At 44.9% G+C, this 14,341-nt stretch overlaps 1 protein-coding gene across 6 annotated transcripts; it reads left to right on the forward strand.

The window, feature by feature from the left end:
• The first annotated feature begins 6,885 nt into the window (after window positions 1–6,885).
• On the forward strand, window positions 6,886–10,945 carry LOC127316902 (protein SOSEKI 3). 6 transcript variants are annotated; one of them, XM_071824623.1, is made up of 9 exons: window positions 6,886–7,033; window positions 7,847–8,122; window positions 8,246–8,645; window positions 8,753–9,013; window positions 9,092–9,161; window positions 9,250–9,386; window positions 9,465–10,356; window positions 10,464–10,602; window positions 10,682–10,945. In XM_071824623.1, the coding sequence occupies exons 4-8, from the start codon at window positions 8,782–8,784 to the stop codon at window positions 10,567–10,569; spliced, it is 1,437 nt and encodes a 478-aa protein (XP_071680724.1). In that variant the 5' UTR covers window positions 6,886–7,033; window positions 7,847–8,122; window positions 8,246–8,645; window positions 8,753–8,781; the 3' UTR covers window positions 10,570–10,602; window positions 10,682–10,945. The 6 variants fall into 6 exon arrangements, with proteins under 6 accessions (XP_071680724.1, XP_051203334.1, XP_071680723.1 ...); XM_071824622.1 differs by having other exon boundaries at window positions 6,894–7,033; window positions 7,784–8,122; XM_071824625.1 differs by lacking the exon at window positions 6,886–7,033 and having other exon boundaries at window positions 7,593–8,122; window positions 8,246–8,443; window positions 8,582–8,645.
• The last annotated feature ends 3,396 nt before the right edge of the window (window positions 10,946–14,341 follow it).

The raw sequence follows: 14,341 nt of genomic DNA on the forward strand, positions 1-14,341 counted from the left end.
TTGAGGTTCTGCCTCTAGGGCTCCCAGGATCCGGCTTATAAAGGCGCACGGATCTAGGGTTTACATGGAGAGTCCTACCCGGATACAGGTTTCCTAACTACGGTACAATGTCTTGCCGTGTACGTCAAGGATCCGCCCTTCCTTCTATGTCGTATCGGATCCGGGTCCCTTAATGGGCCTCCGTGGATCCGGGTTCCTCCTCAAGGTCGGTCGGATCCGGCTCCCTGCTCCTGGGCCGGACATCTTCCGTCAGGATCAACAGCAACTGGGCCGCCCGATGGGCCACATGCCTCATCACCATCTGTGGGCCACCTGGGCTTGCCGGATCTAGGCACTGTCGATGGTACACCCATGAAGTATACCCACAACACACATGGAAAGTTGGGAGGAAGTTAGACCACCTTATAAGGTGGGTTGTTCCACCACTAGTAAGTGAGTGAGAATAGGAGTGCTACACGCGCGCGCTCCTCCTCCTCCTCGCTCGCTCGTCTCGACTCGACACGACACGTCACGTCACGACGCGCGCGCCGCGCTCGTGGTGAGTGGATTGAGCCTCGAGCCGAGACTTTCCTTACTTTTTGCAGCTCAGGAAAACGAACAGAGTCCTAGAGCCGAAACTTTCCTTACTTACAGCCCACGTTGCCTAGGGTTTCCACCTCTCTCTGCTTGCGCCGCCATCGTAGTCTACTCCATCCCGCGCGCCGACGTGCATCGGCGAACGGGAGAGCAGGTCTCCGGAACCGCTCGTCCTTGCGATCCTGTACGGGAGAGGGCGAATTAGGTTTTTGGGAAGCGCTCTGCGCGACTGCTCAAGCTCTTCATCACGGGTCGCCTTCCGTCCAAGTCGGGCGGTGCTGCCTACCGTCGTCTTCAACGCCGTCTACTACGACCCGTCGTCCCCGTCATCAACAACGTTGTCATCAACAACGTTACTGCTGCAACATCGTCTGCTACACCTTCACCGCCACCTCCACCAGATCGGTACGTGCGACATATCTCGATCTGTTTAGCGATGGATGTTGTACTGTTTGCTCTGCTACTGTTCATGTTGATCACTGCATCTAGTATGTTCGAGTTTCACATGTTAGTAGTTACTGTCGTCATGCTTAATATTCTGGAATTAATCATGAAAATTGTACCTAATTATCCAACAGGTTTAACATTGTTCATGTGGCTGCGTTCAAACCACGTGTAGGTAAAATCAAATGCGACATGCTTTATTGATTTGAAAATATAGTTACAATGTTCCCAAGAGCAGGTAAAATAAAATTAGAGAGTTCATCGATCCAATTACACATTAAATCTGAAATAAAAGCATGCCTAGCTAGCTCATGGTTACCACAGCGGCCTCCCTATTACAGTACTCTATTGAAACTTGATCAAAACCATCTAGAGGACAATGCAATCATCGAATATAGTTGCTGCAGGTGTGGCTGAGAACCCACCTTTTTTTTCATTGTCTCCACCACTTAGTGCAGTCCGTTTAAATAATGAATTTGTTGAACTCCATATTTTAAGCCAACATAAGCCCTTCTTTGGAAGCATGTGCTTCAGCCAAAGTGTACTACTATCTCATTTCAATCCTGCTGGAACCAGATTTCATAGATAATCAAAGTTTCAAAATGAACATTTCCCAACAACAACAAAAAAGTGATGATGGGCCGGACGGACGCTCCACCGTTGCGCGCCCACAACACAACCAGAAGCCCAACTGAAGCAGACCTCGCCGCCGTCGCCATGGACCCGAGGAGCATGCCTCCTGGGGCACGCCTACTCATCGCCTTAAGCGGCGATCGGGAAAGCTTTCGCTCAGGAAATCAGATGGTCTGGAGTACGATGGGCCCGGCCCATGTTACGTACATGCAACAGTTTATGTACGTTCCAGAGTTCATCACGTTGGTATCTGTTTGCTCCGGTTCTCTGGAGTTTTTTCTAAAAAAAAATATTCGAATTTTGAAGAAGTGTTTAAATTTGAAAACTGCTTAACATTTGAAAAAAAATCAGATTTTGAAAAGTTTAAATTCGAAAAATGTTCAAACATGAAAATTGTTCAGATCTAAAAAATGTTCAAAATAAAATTCTTTAAATTTAGAAATTGTTCAAATGTGAAAATGTTAAATTTTGAAAATTTGAAAATTGTTCAAACTTCAAAAATAAATATGAAAATAGTTAAAACTAAAAAATCAGCTTTAAATTGTTCAAAATAAAAAATGTTCAAAGTTTAAAATTGTTCAAATTCGAAAAAAATCAAATCTAAAAAAGTTCAAACTTGGAAAAAAGTTAAATTCTAAAAGTTGAGAATTAAAAAAGTTCAAACAAAAAAACATTTGACAAAACCAGGAACTAGAGTGGAAAAACTAGTTGAACAAAAAAAAAAAAGGGAAAACAGAAGAAAATCCGAAGGAAAACTCCTGCCCTCGCTAATGGGCCGGCCCATCCTACCGCGCTCTGAGCGGAGGGAAGAATAGCTCCCGCTCTGAGCGGGAAATAGGTTTCGCCGGTTCTAGCCCTAGGCGACCATAGGCAACGCCTAGGGGCTCACGCCTAAAGGGCCATCAACGCATCTCTCCTATATACTTGCTTTTCTTATTGGGCTAAAGAAAATCTTGAAAAGGGCAAAAGGCTCACTCGATGGAAGGAAACGTAGCCCCACTATGCCGGGTGCGCCTATTGACCGCTTTAATCGCACCGTACGATCGGCTCCGCGTACCTGTAGTACGAAGGATAGGTTTAAATGGGCCGAGCCCATTGAAGCATACCGTTTCGCACGTAAGGTCTCGCACGTACCGTTTCGTCGTATCGCGTTACTGATTCGTGAAAAGGCTGGAGCACGTGATTCTCCTTCATTCTCGCCGCCATTCTCCGTTTCGCTTTTGTTTGCTTTCTTTCATCGTGTCAGTTGTTTGTAGCTGCTTCTTTTTGTTTTTACTGCTTCTTGATGCACTCTTTTTTCAGTTCCAGTTCTTTCCTCACTGCTAGTGTCTCGAGAAAATGCGGAGTATTTTTCATACTGTCATTTCTGAAAACATTATGTAAAAAGTGCCAAAAACTCAGTACTAAGTAGCAGTGCGTAAATCAAAGTACGAAAGTCAGAGTTTCAACATATGTATATTACACGAACGAATTTCAACTATGAACGGTTTCCTCCTTAAACGGTTTCCGTCTTCAAACAAATTTTATTAAATGAATGCATTCCCACCTTCAACATTTTTGAAAAAAAGAACGGATTATCAAATGGTTTCCAACTAAAACAATTTTCAAAACACGGTCAACAAACTCATACTAATGCAAGGACTGCTCGCAAGCAAATTAGGAAATGAAAGAAGGCTACCGAAAGAACAAGCAACAGATTTCCAAAGGTTGGTTACATGAGCGGTTTTCTTCTTTAAACATTTTTTGAAGAACATAATTTCAATTGCGAACGGATTTTCTCCTTGAACGATTTCCGTGTCCAAAGAAAATTTGAAAATGAACGCATTCCCACCTTGCACATTTTTGAAAATTGAAACAGATTACCACGATTGAACGTTTTCCAACTTAAACAATTTTCATAGTTGAACGGATTTTACAACAACAACGGATTTCCATGATGAACAAATTACAAGCATAAACGATTTCCTTCTTTAAAACATTTTTTGAAGAAAATAATTTCAACTACGAACGGATTTTCACCTTGGACATTTATATTACATGAATGAAAATTCAGCTATGAAGGGTTTCCGCCTTGAACGGTTTCCGTCGTCGAACAAATTTGAAAATGTACGCATCCCCATGTTGGACATTTTTTAAAAATGAAACGGTTTTCCGTGTAGAACGGTTTTGAACTTAAACAATTTCTAAAAATGAAAGTTTTTTTCCAGGTTGGTTAAATGAACGGATTTCCATGATGAACAAAATTCCTAGCATGAACGGTTTCCTGAAACATTCCTATTACATGAATGAATTTCAAGTACGAACGATTTCCTCCTTGAACATTCCTAAATGAATTTCAACTACGAACAGTTTCCGTTTTTGAACAAATTTGAAAATGAACGCACACCTTTATTTTTGAAAAATGAACGGATTACCACGTTGAACAGTTTCCAACTTAAACAATTTTGAAAAAAGATGAACGGATTTTCCAAAATACATGAACAGATTTCCATGATGAACAAATTGCAAACATGAATGGTTTTCTTCTTTAAACAATTTTCAAAGATGAACGGATTTCACAGGTTGGTTACGTGAACGGATTTCCATGATGAACGAATTTCAACTATGAACATTTCCTATTAAATGAACGAATTTCAACTATGAACGGTTTCCGCCTTTAATAATTTCCATCTTTGAACAAATTTGAAAATGTACGAAGTCCCTCGTTGAACATTTTTGAAAAAACGAACGGATTACCACCTCGAAAAATTTCTAACTTAAACAAATTCTAAAAATGAACGTTTTTTCCCAAGGTTGGTTACATGAACGGATTTCGATGATGAACAAAATGTTCGAATCTCAAAAAATCAAAATTCAAAAAAGTTCGAATTAAAAAATGTTCAAATCTCAAAAAGTTCGAAATTCAAAAATGTTCAAATACTAAAAATGTTCAGATGTAAAAAATTTCAAATTTTAAAAAATGTTCCAGAATTGTAAAAAGTATTTTTAAAATCGAACAAAAAACAGCAAACCGAAAAAAAATCGTTAAAAACCAACACACACAGAAGACAGAACAAGTTGACAGCCAAAAACCGAGAAAACCGGAGAAAAAAAGTTGCGTTGCTAAGCTTGCTACTAACAGGCCGGCCCATAAAATCGCTCCCTGAGCGGAGCGCCAGATACGCCCGCAATGAGCGGGGAATAGGATTCGCGTGCCTCCTGGGGCGCGGCGCATTCCTCTCCTCCTCCGCCCACGCCGTCGCCGCCGTAATCCTCATCGCCTTCCTCCACCTCCCCCTCTCAATCCACACCCCTCCTCCCCCACTAGCCGTGAAACAGGAGCATGAACAGGATGAGAGCTCCTCCTCCTGCGACCTCTCCTCCCCGCTGGACCAGCACCGTGCTTGACCGGCGCCTCTTCCACCTCATGATGCGCAGAGTCAGCGACGCCTGCCCCGACGTCCACTTCGCCCGGCCCGTCCCCGGTGACCCGCCCTCCGCCTCCTGCGACATGGGCCTGACACGCACGCTCCGACTCCTCTGCCTCCGCCTCCGCCTCCGCCTCCCACACGGCCACCACCAAGGCTACAGCCGCTTCGCCATCGCTAACGCCCTCGAACTCACCCTCTGCCTCGCCGCTACCTAAACCGCCGCCGGCATGCCGGATGAGGGAAACACCTCGGGAGGCCTGGAACAGGTGGGGAGCGCAGGGCCAGCTTGGGTTCCGCCTCATCAGGAAATTCGGGGACATCCAGCCGTGGAGTTAGTAACAGGCTTACAGCCTTACTGGTAGCGCGGCGGAACGCTTGCTCGCCCCGCAAGACCGTGCGATACGCTTGGCGCCAAGCCTGATGAGCATCGTTGTTGCCATCATCACGCAAGTCTATGCCGATGTCAATGTCGAGGACCTCAAATAAAAAATCGAGGGGAGCGTCGATGTAAGGCAGCAGGTGTTGCTGGAGAGGGGGTTAACATGGTCTTGGTGGAGGCGCTTAAGGCAGATCACACCAACATTCATTACCTGGATCAGTTTCAGGGGATGTGGAGGAAAGGCAGCAAGGGGTTCTTGGAGATGAAGAGGCTCAATGGTGGAGTTCCCGTGGAATTTGATATGGGTACATGTGCGAGCTAGTCGACAAGGAGGTCTTCCTCAAGGGGAAGAAGAAGGTCCAGGTGCATCGCTGATTCCTCTCCGGGTTAAGAACACAAATACTTTTTTCAAGTGAGTCTTGTATAGATCGTGTCTGAAATCTGCATTTTGTTGTTTGGTTTGCCTATTTATGATTCAGTCACTATCACCTTGAGGGAAATTTTGGTAACCAGCAATTTATCGCTCTGTGCTGTGACGAGTGCTTGTTCTGCTCAATCGGTTAGTTTCTTAGCACTAATAGTCACTGCTTTGGAGCTTCTCTCCAGCCCCTTGCATTGTACAGAATTTTTGTTTGAAAATTTATAAAATATGCAGTGGGGAAACGTACTGTTCAGCTTCAAAAAAAAAAAAGTCGCTGCTCATTTCCTGTAAGGAAATATTGTAATAATTCACATCATCATGTCCTTTTGGCTATTTAGTTCTTTTCATGACTTGTGTTTCTCCGGTGCATCCACATATGGTAGGTATTAGTGGTCCACTTTTTATAGCTTTATTATCCACATACTAGGTGTTATGAGCATTCATTCTGTAAGTGACGCACAAATGTACAATCGTGTCTTAATTTCATTGTCAGGTTTGCTTATAGGTGATTCAGTCGATATCACAACTAAATTCTGGTAGCTATCAATGTATAGCTTCGTGCTGCAAAGAATTTCGTACCATTACTGACAGCTGCCCATTTCCTGTAAGGAAATGCTGTACTATTTCACATCATATCCTAAGGCTATTTAGTTATTTTCATGACTCTGCATTTCTCCAGTACATTACAACATATAAATACTTACGCGTGTTCCACAATTTATAGCTCTGTCATCCACCTAGGTGCTCTGCGCATCTATTCTTTAAGTGACACATAGAGTACAGTCATGGACTCGTGATTCGCGAGTCCTGTTTTGCACTACATGCAGCATGCTATAGATTATGGATATACCTAGGAGCATTTACTTGCTAGTCATAACAATACAATGTCTTCCTTGATTACTTGTGGGTTGCGGAGTTGAAATATTGCATTAAGAAAATATGGAGTTCATCCTTCGTGAAAAAAAGCATCTCAATTCATGCAGCAGTGTTGCTTGACCTGCAGTCGCAACCGACATTTCTTTCTTAAGCAACGGACATTTCTGTGGTAAGCAGGGAACATTTGTTTTGTGGTCTTACTGAAACAACACATAGTGATAGATAGACATTCATAAGTTTCTGTGGAACCTTCTATGATCAAGACTTCATTTGACTGTTTGATGGTCTTTCCAGGTATGAACTATGTTAGCTCTAGGAAGCACAGTTTACACTAGCTAGTTTATGTCGTTTTTGTTTCTTCACTCTGCGCTATCTCCTCCATAGAGTAGATAAGGTAGAGAGGTAACTGCAATATAGCACACACGTGTTCAAGGGCACACCACCACACACAATATTTTTTTTTTAAATTCCCTCACCCCGTTTCAATGACATGTTGGGCATGCTTCTTGATCCTTGCACGTTCCATCGCATTATAGTAAGCTTAAAAATACTTGTACACATTTTTTCTTCCTCATTTTACATAAGTATTACGAAATATTTTCTAAATAGAAAAATACAAAATTATCTTTAATATTTATTTAACAATCAATGAGCTAACGTTTCCGTAGTTCGTCTGTCGCTTTGCACTTTTATCTGCTGTAAAGTGCGCCTTCATCTGTGGTAGAGTTTGTGTTCTTCATGTGTTATGTTTTCTTCACCGTTCGTACGATTCATATGAGTAGCACAGTCCTGCTATCCTTCGATGTCGTAGGATTCATACAAGTAGCAGAGTCCTGCAAGAACCCAATAATTGCAACTTTCAACAGAGATCTTCCAGCATGTGAGGTTTAACAAAAGATGGAAATAAATAGCTTCAACAATATTGTTGCCATGATATTATGGATTTATGGCAGACATGCATTAGGTTGATTAGACATGCTGCTTAGTTGACATTCCATTCAACAAAAAGTTAGTGAGAACCAACAATAATTCTGCCCTTTCTAGAAATCCTGGAAGGGGTTATACCAAACAGAGCAGGTCCTTCTCACTGAACTGCCCTTTTTGCAGAGCATAACGTATAAAGATTGTGATCTAAGTCGCTCATGTCCGCTAGAGTGGTTAGCACCTGATATCTTTGCACGTGCTAGGACCAGGGATTAATCTGAGATTCTTGCAGGTAACAGTTTTTCTTTTTATTACTGTAGACCCATTGGAGAGTGGTAGTAGTTTTCTAAGAGTTCCTCGTTTATACTAGTATAAGTCTAGGGTATATCTCAGCTCTACTCCTCTAATCCCCAAACTCCAGTGCCTGATGCATGGTATACTCTGACTGTGCATGCGAAGGTCTCTCTTTCCTTCAGAAATTAGAATTCAAACTCAACTTTTTGTTTATTTTTTTTTTTACTTTACTTCAGTAATTCTGGCTATGTAAGGAAGTTTTTTTGACTTGTATTACATCACGTCTAGATCAGAGGAATCAAAGAGGGCAGAGGCAGGAGGAGCTCTACTAGGCTGCGGAAAAAAGCTGGAGAGGGGGAGATACAAAGGCAAATCAAAGCTCAGGAAAGGAAAGGAGAAATGTATCTGCACTGCATTGCATTGCATTACATGGAGTAAAAGCAAAACCAACCAAATCTCACATACAACACCCAGCAAGCAGAACAAGTAAGTCCAACTGTACTCTGCTCATCCTACGTGTGCCCCATGTGGGCAGCAACAACAGCTCTTTCCCGTATGTCTTTCTTACCCAACACTCCTCTCCTCCTCTTACCCTGGCCGTGCACTACACCCACCCTACAAAAGGGCTCTCGTTTTCTCCTAAACCCAGAGTAAAGACGATGCCTGATGATCCATCCAGAAGCAGCAGGTATTTCACCCTTGTTCTTCCCTATTCTACCTCCTTGTTTCTTACCTGCCTTTGTCTTGTTCATAGTTTGCTTGATCTCTAACTATCTGCTTCTGATATGACTGCAGTGTAGTTTGATCAGATTGTACACCCATATATGCCGGAGGAGCAGCAAACAACAATGGAGGGGAAGGCGAGGAGACATGCCAGCCCAGCAGGGATGCGTACCAGGCCCGTCAGGGTGGAGCCGGAGCCTCCACCGACCATGAAGCATGAGGTAGGGACGACAAGGGTGGCAGTGGTGTACTACCTGTGCTGCAACCACCAGCTGGAGCATCCACACTTCATGGAGGTGCCCCTCGCCTCCCCGCAAGGTCTCTACCTACGAGGTTAGTTGTCACTGGCGCTCGATCAGTGTTGCTAGTGATTGTTGTAGTGATGCCTTACAACAATTGAAATTCTTTTAGATGTGATTAGCCGACTCGACACCCTGAGAGGGAAGGGCATGGCAGCCAAGTATTCCTGGTCCTGCAAAAGGTATGAGCATACATATCAACTGAATTGCCCATCGCAAGTTCCATCTTTTTATCCAACATTATATTGATGATGCAACAATGTCATGCAGGAGATACAAGAATGGGTTTGTGTGGCACGATCTGTCTGAGGGTGATCTGCTTCTGCCCGCACAAGGCACCGAGTATGTCCTCAAGGGTTCCGAGCTCCAACTCGACCAGTCAAAGTCACCGCTGTCACTAGTACCAGGTATCAATTCCACAAATAGCGAGCAACTATATTTTGTTCCTGGAATACCACCACTTAGATATGTTGATGCTGTTTCAGGCCATCAGCAGAATAGTAGTATAAGCTATGGAAAGGTTCAGCTCCACAAGGCAACTCGACAACAACAGTCACCTCTTTCCCGTCGATTGAATCAAGGGTGGCCTTCTATGTCTCCGTGCCCTGATCCTGCTGTTTCAATCATCAAAGAGGCAGTACCACCTTCCGCTGTTATTGTTTCAGCCATAGGAAAGGCAGCCGTCCAGCCAACATTGCTGTCATCACCATCTGCTTCCACCATCGGTTACGACGAGCGATGCAGGATGCCACATTCAGGTTCCTCAAGCAACTCGTCCCCCAAGACAAGCACACTTTCCTCCGGTGCAAGCTCACCCGGCATCAACAATCCTGCGGTAGCGCACGACATGGCCACACAAACAGAGGACAAAGCCAGAGGGAACAATAAAACGCTCCAACAGAGACAAGATGTAGCAGGCGTGACCCCGGAAAGGCCAGAAATTGCTGTCGAGTCCCATCCCAGGCATCCACCTGCAGGAGAGCGCCCTTCCAGTAGGAGGAGTAGCACATTGCAGTCGCTGATAAGGGCAGAAGCGGCTGGCAGGAGGAGAGGTCTACTGGAGGAGGATGAAAGGACTGCTACAACGGGCTCTGTCAGCGGCAGGCTGAAGCCAGCCAACTTGCTCATGCGCCTCATGGCCTGCGGACCGAACAGCCCTGGCTTCGGCCTTGTTCAGAAATCATACAAGCCGCAGTTCACGTGGCTTGAGTACCCGTCGGCGTCTCCAGAGCTGTCCCCTCTTGGTGTGCTGAAGCCTGGGACTAGTAGCACGTCCACTGCCAGAGCTTCAGAAACAGAGAACTGCATTGGTAGCCTAGTTGGCGGTGTTGTAGGCAGGCTTGAATGCTCTTCTTCGTCTCGCGGTCACCAGGATGGGTATGTGATACCAACTACTGTGGACATCGTCTGTCCCGACATATTCGTGCTGATTTATCCCTACACTAAATTTACATAGATCCTGAAGCATACACAACGTGTTGCAGAGTTTGCGAGGAAGCGCGCTTGTCGAAAGGGGACTTGGGTAGCCTGTGCAGGAGCACGAGCAAAAGGATGGGCGATCCGTCATCATCGGGCAGTGTGGTTCCATGATGAAATGGAGAAGATGGCCGAGATGGAAGAAAGGTGGTAAAGCGGTATAAAATCATCTCTCTGAGTCTCGCTTTTTTTTTTCCTCTCATTTGACCATGAGCTGATATTGCAGGCTTTCTTCAGGAGCTCGGGTCATCATCCACTAGTTAACTGCTCGAACAAAATCAGTTGTTTCAGTGTCAATGCAACGATATAGGGTGTTGTGTGAAGGAGATAATAAGTGACCAGAAAGTCTGTACTAGTAATTTCTTCTCAGAACAATAATAATGACAATGTTTGTAGTACCAACTACTAACTTTGCTTTGGGAGGAAGTAACTATCGTGCCTTACTGCAAGCTCTTGTAGTTATTGCTAATAAAGTGGAGTGGGAGAAGGGTACATAGTGCAAATGTAAGATGAGATTCAGATCTGGCACCCAGCTATCTGCTAATGAAGTGGAGTACGAGGTGCTCACTGCTCAGGAAACCTTCGTACGCACGTACGCTTATGGACATTGGCTGTTGTTTCAGCTGGCAGCTTGGTGTCTCCTTAATTTCTTCAGCCATCATGTTTTCACATGTACAGTAGGACTGCGCATGAGTACACATGAGCAAACTAGCAAAAATGCCCGTGCGTTGCACCGGGAAGAAACAACCAGGTGCTAGATATTATAAGTTGTGTTGATAGAACTTTAATCAACGACCGCAGCTGCCTCTCTTCAGTGCCACCAGACCAAGGAGAGGACCAAAGTTACATTGCAATAGCATCGTCACAACTTGTCATGTGCTTGAGATAACATAGTCACCAGCTGCAATTAAGCGTAATCTAATCAAGATGGAGTTAAAATTTAAAACAGACCACAATAGAGTATTACCAAATGATTGAGAAGGCTGGACATTCCACACGTCACTTGCAACAATTACGGTTCAGGAGAAGTATCTGCACACACGTTTTGTTACAGAAACTCATCCCATCCAAGTCTTGCAAGGTGTTTGTCTAGGTAATAACATGGTGTATAATTCACAACTTAATGCAATAGATAATGTTGCCAAACATTATTTCATGGCACATGAGCATTACAAACAGTATCTGCTAATGAAGTGGAGTAAGAGGTGCTCACTGCTCAGGAAACCTTCGTACGCACGTACGCTTATGGACATAATTGGCTGTTGTTTCAGCTGGCAGCTTGGTGTCTCCTTAATTAATTCCTTAATTGGCGCATGAGTTCACATTAGCAAATAAGACGAGGACGAAAAAGATGACAAGCCTTCCGTGATGAAAGGCAGCAGTAACAGATGACGTACGCAGCAGGACATGTGTAATTTTGATAACCACGTTGGTGAGGCCTTCTGAGATCGATGGATAGATAATGGGTTCTTGCTTAATTAATTTGATCAGTTTGAAATTCGATTAGAGCTGTGATGAATCATTGCTTTCATTTGTCGAGATATAGTTCAACAGTCATGGAGCAAGCAGAACTCCTGACGATTTTTCTTGCTTAATTAAGCTAAAACAAACTGGGGAATGAAATCTGCGTACTCAACCCGAGACAAAGAAAACATAGGTACAACTGACATACACAAAAACAAGCTCCAGTGGACATCATGCACACAGAGTTTTCTGAACCATAACTTCATCAGCAGTAATCGCAGAAACACTTGCTACCTGTCATCATATAAAGGCGATTTGCACAAAAATAACCCAAAAGTTAAAAGAAAAGCACAGACTGAACCCTCCGGCGAAACTATTTCACCAATCTAACCCTTTTGTGTGGCGCCCCTGTCATCGGCGCCATATGCCAGTGTGGCGCCCCTCCTGCCGGCGCCACACACCCAGCCGACGTGGCGCCCTCGACGCTGAGCTGGTGCGCCCATCCGACGTGGCAGCATGTGTGGCGCCCCTCCCAACGGCGCCACACATGCACTTGTAATTGCCCAAAACATACTGTGAGACAATTCGTCTGGGACTTAGCCGTTTTGCGAGGCTCTATGTGTGGCGCCGATGCCACGGGCGCCACACTAGCATGTGTGGCTCCGACGCCACGGGCGCCACACAAAGAGGCTCGCGAAAACGGCTAAGGACTTATCGTCCGGAGCCACTGGATGTTTTCGACCCAATAGTTGATATAAGTTGGCATGTGTGGCGCCGATGCCACGGGCGCCACACAGTGTAGTGTGGCGCCAGTGTGGAGGGCGCCACACATTGACTTGTGTTAAAACCATGGAAAATCCTACCAAACTCCAACAGTTTTCATTAGACACAACAAGTAGCAATCTCAGAACAAGTAGCAATCTCAGAACATAGCAATCTCAGAAGATGTAGTCTACATCGTAGCAATTAAATTCAAACAACAAGTACCATTACAGACATTGTTCGAAATGACCTAGGGTTCACAACTCGATAATTATGAAGAGTTCACAACAACACGTAGCACATCCTAGTGTCGTCCTCGACGTGCCGTCCTCGCGGGCTGCTTCCGGACGGCCATCCTCTTCGTCCGCTGCCGTGGCTCTTGTTGCTGCTGCTCCTGCTGCTCGTCCTGCTCCTCCTCCTCTGAAGAGAATGGCTCGTCGTTACTCATCCTCGACAAAGATGATCTCCGCGGCGGCCCCTCATCCTCCTTAGTGACAATCTTCTTTCCTCGGTTGACATAATCTTCCGGAGTGTACCGGTTTGGAGCCTTGCCCCTTGGCTTGAACTGGTAAGCTGACCGTGGGGCTTGCTTGGAGGTATGCTTTGGAGGTATGCTTTGACTCGAAATTAGCTCGTCCTCAGGAATCTTCACAAACATGAACACATGAGATTACAAAAGTTGAAATTAGTAAGAACATGTTTGACAGCAACAAAATAGTCCATACCTCCCGCTCTTCTGAAGAGGAAGATGTAGCGATTTCGCCTTCGCGGCAACCTAGCAAGCTGGCTAACCGCCGCATCTTTCGTGCAGTGTTCTGCGTCATGGAACTCATGGTTACAAAGCCACCACAACATAATAGCGTACATTCAAAGTTGGTGATCATACCTTAATGAAATGTCGTAACGGTCCGACAGGCTTTTCATCTGTCCCGCTCTGCTCCCACATAATCTCGCACTCGTGAGCTGTTTTTTGGATCTCCTCCCGCTGTGACAAACATAGCATACACAATTGAAGCGAGCACATGGCAATCTAGATGATGTACTAGTTAGTGAGAGAATCTATTACCACGAAGTTCAGCTCCGAAGCAATAGAAGTCGATCTCCCTCTGCGAGCAAAGGTGTCGTGCTGGCTTTGCGCAACCTCATCGAACTCGATGGGGTCGTCCAAGATGTCCTCAGCATACGCGTGCTTCACTAACTCGATACGTGTGTTCTCATGGAACCACTCGAGGTAGTTGTTGAAAGCGGCCAAGTCGTGAGGCACAATCTCCTCAGGGCCAGCATTCCGTGCCGCTTCCAAACAGTGTTGGAACGCTGCGACGTGGCCGCTATGATGGACTGGCCAATTTGTGATCTTCCTCTGCCGCTGCCTATCAAGCCTGCAAGAATCAAGAAGTTAGTTTGTACCTCTTCTATCAAGAATCTTCCATCGCATGATTCCAGAAGTTTACCTATGAAGCGCCTTGTCCGTGTCTTGCCACACTGGTAGGCACTCCTGATACAGTCCAAACTATCTCATCACTCTTTGCGGCTGGTTGTTGGAGATATGCCCAAGAGGCAATAATAAAATGGTTATTATAATATCTTTGAGTTTATGATAATGTTTACATACCATGCTATAATTGTATTAACCGAAACATTGATACATGTGTGTTATGTG

This window comes from Lolium perenne, chromosome 7 (assembly GCF_019359855.2).
Source record: "Lolium perenne isolate Kyuss_39 chromosome 7, Kyuss_2.0, whole genome shotgun sequence".
NCBI lineage: Eukaryota > Viridiplantae > Streptophyta > Magnoliopsida > Poales > Poaceae > Lolium > Lolium perenne.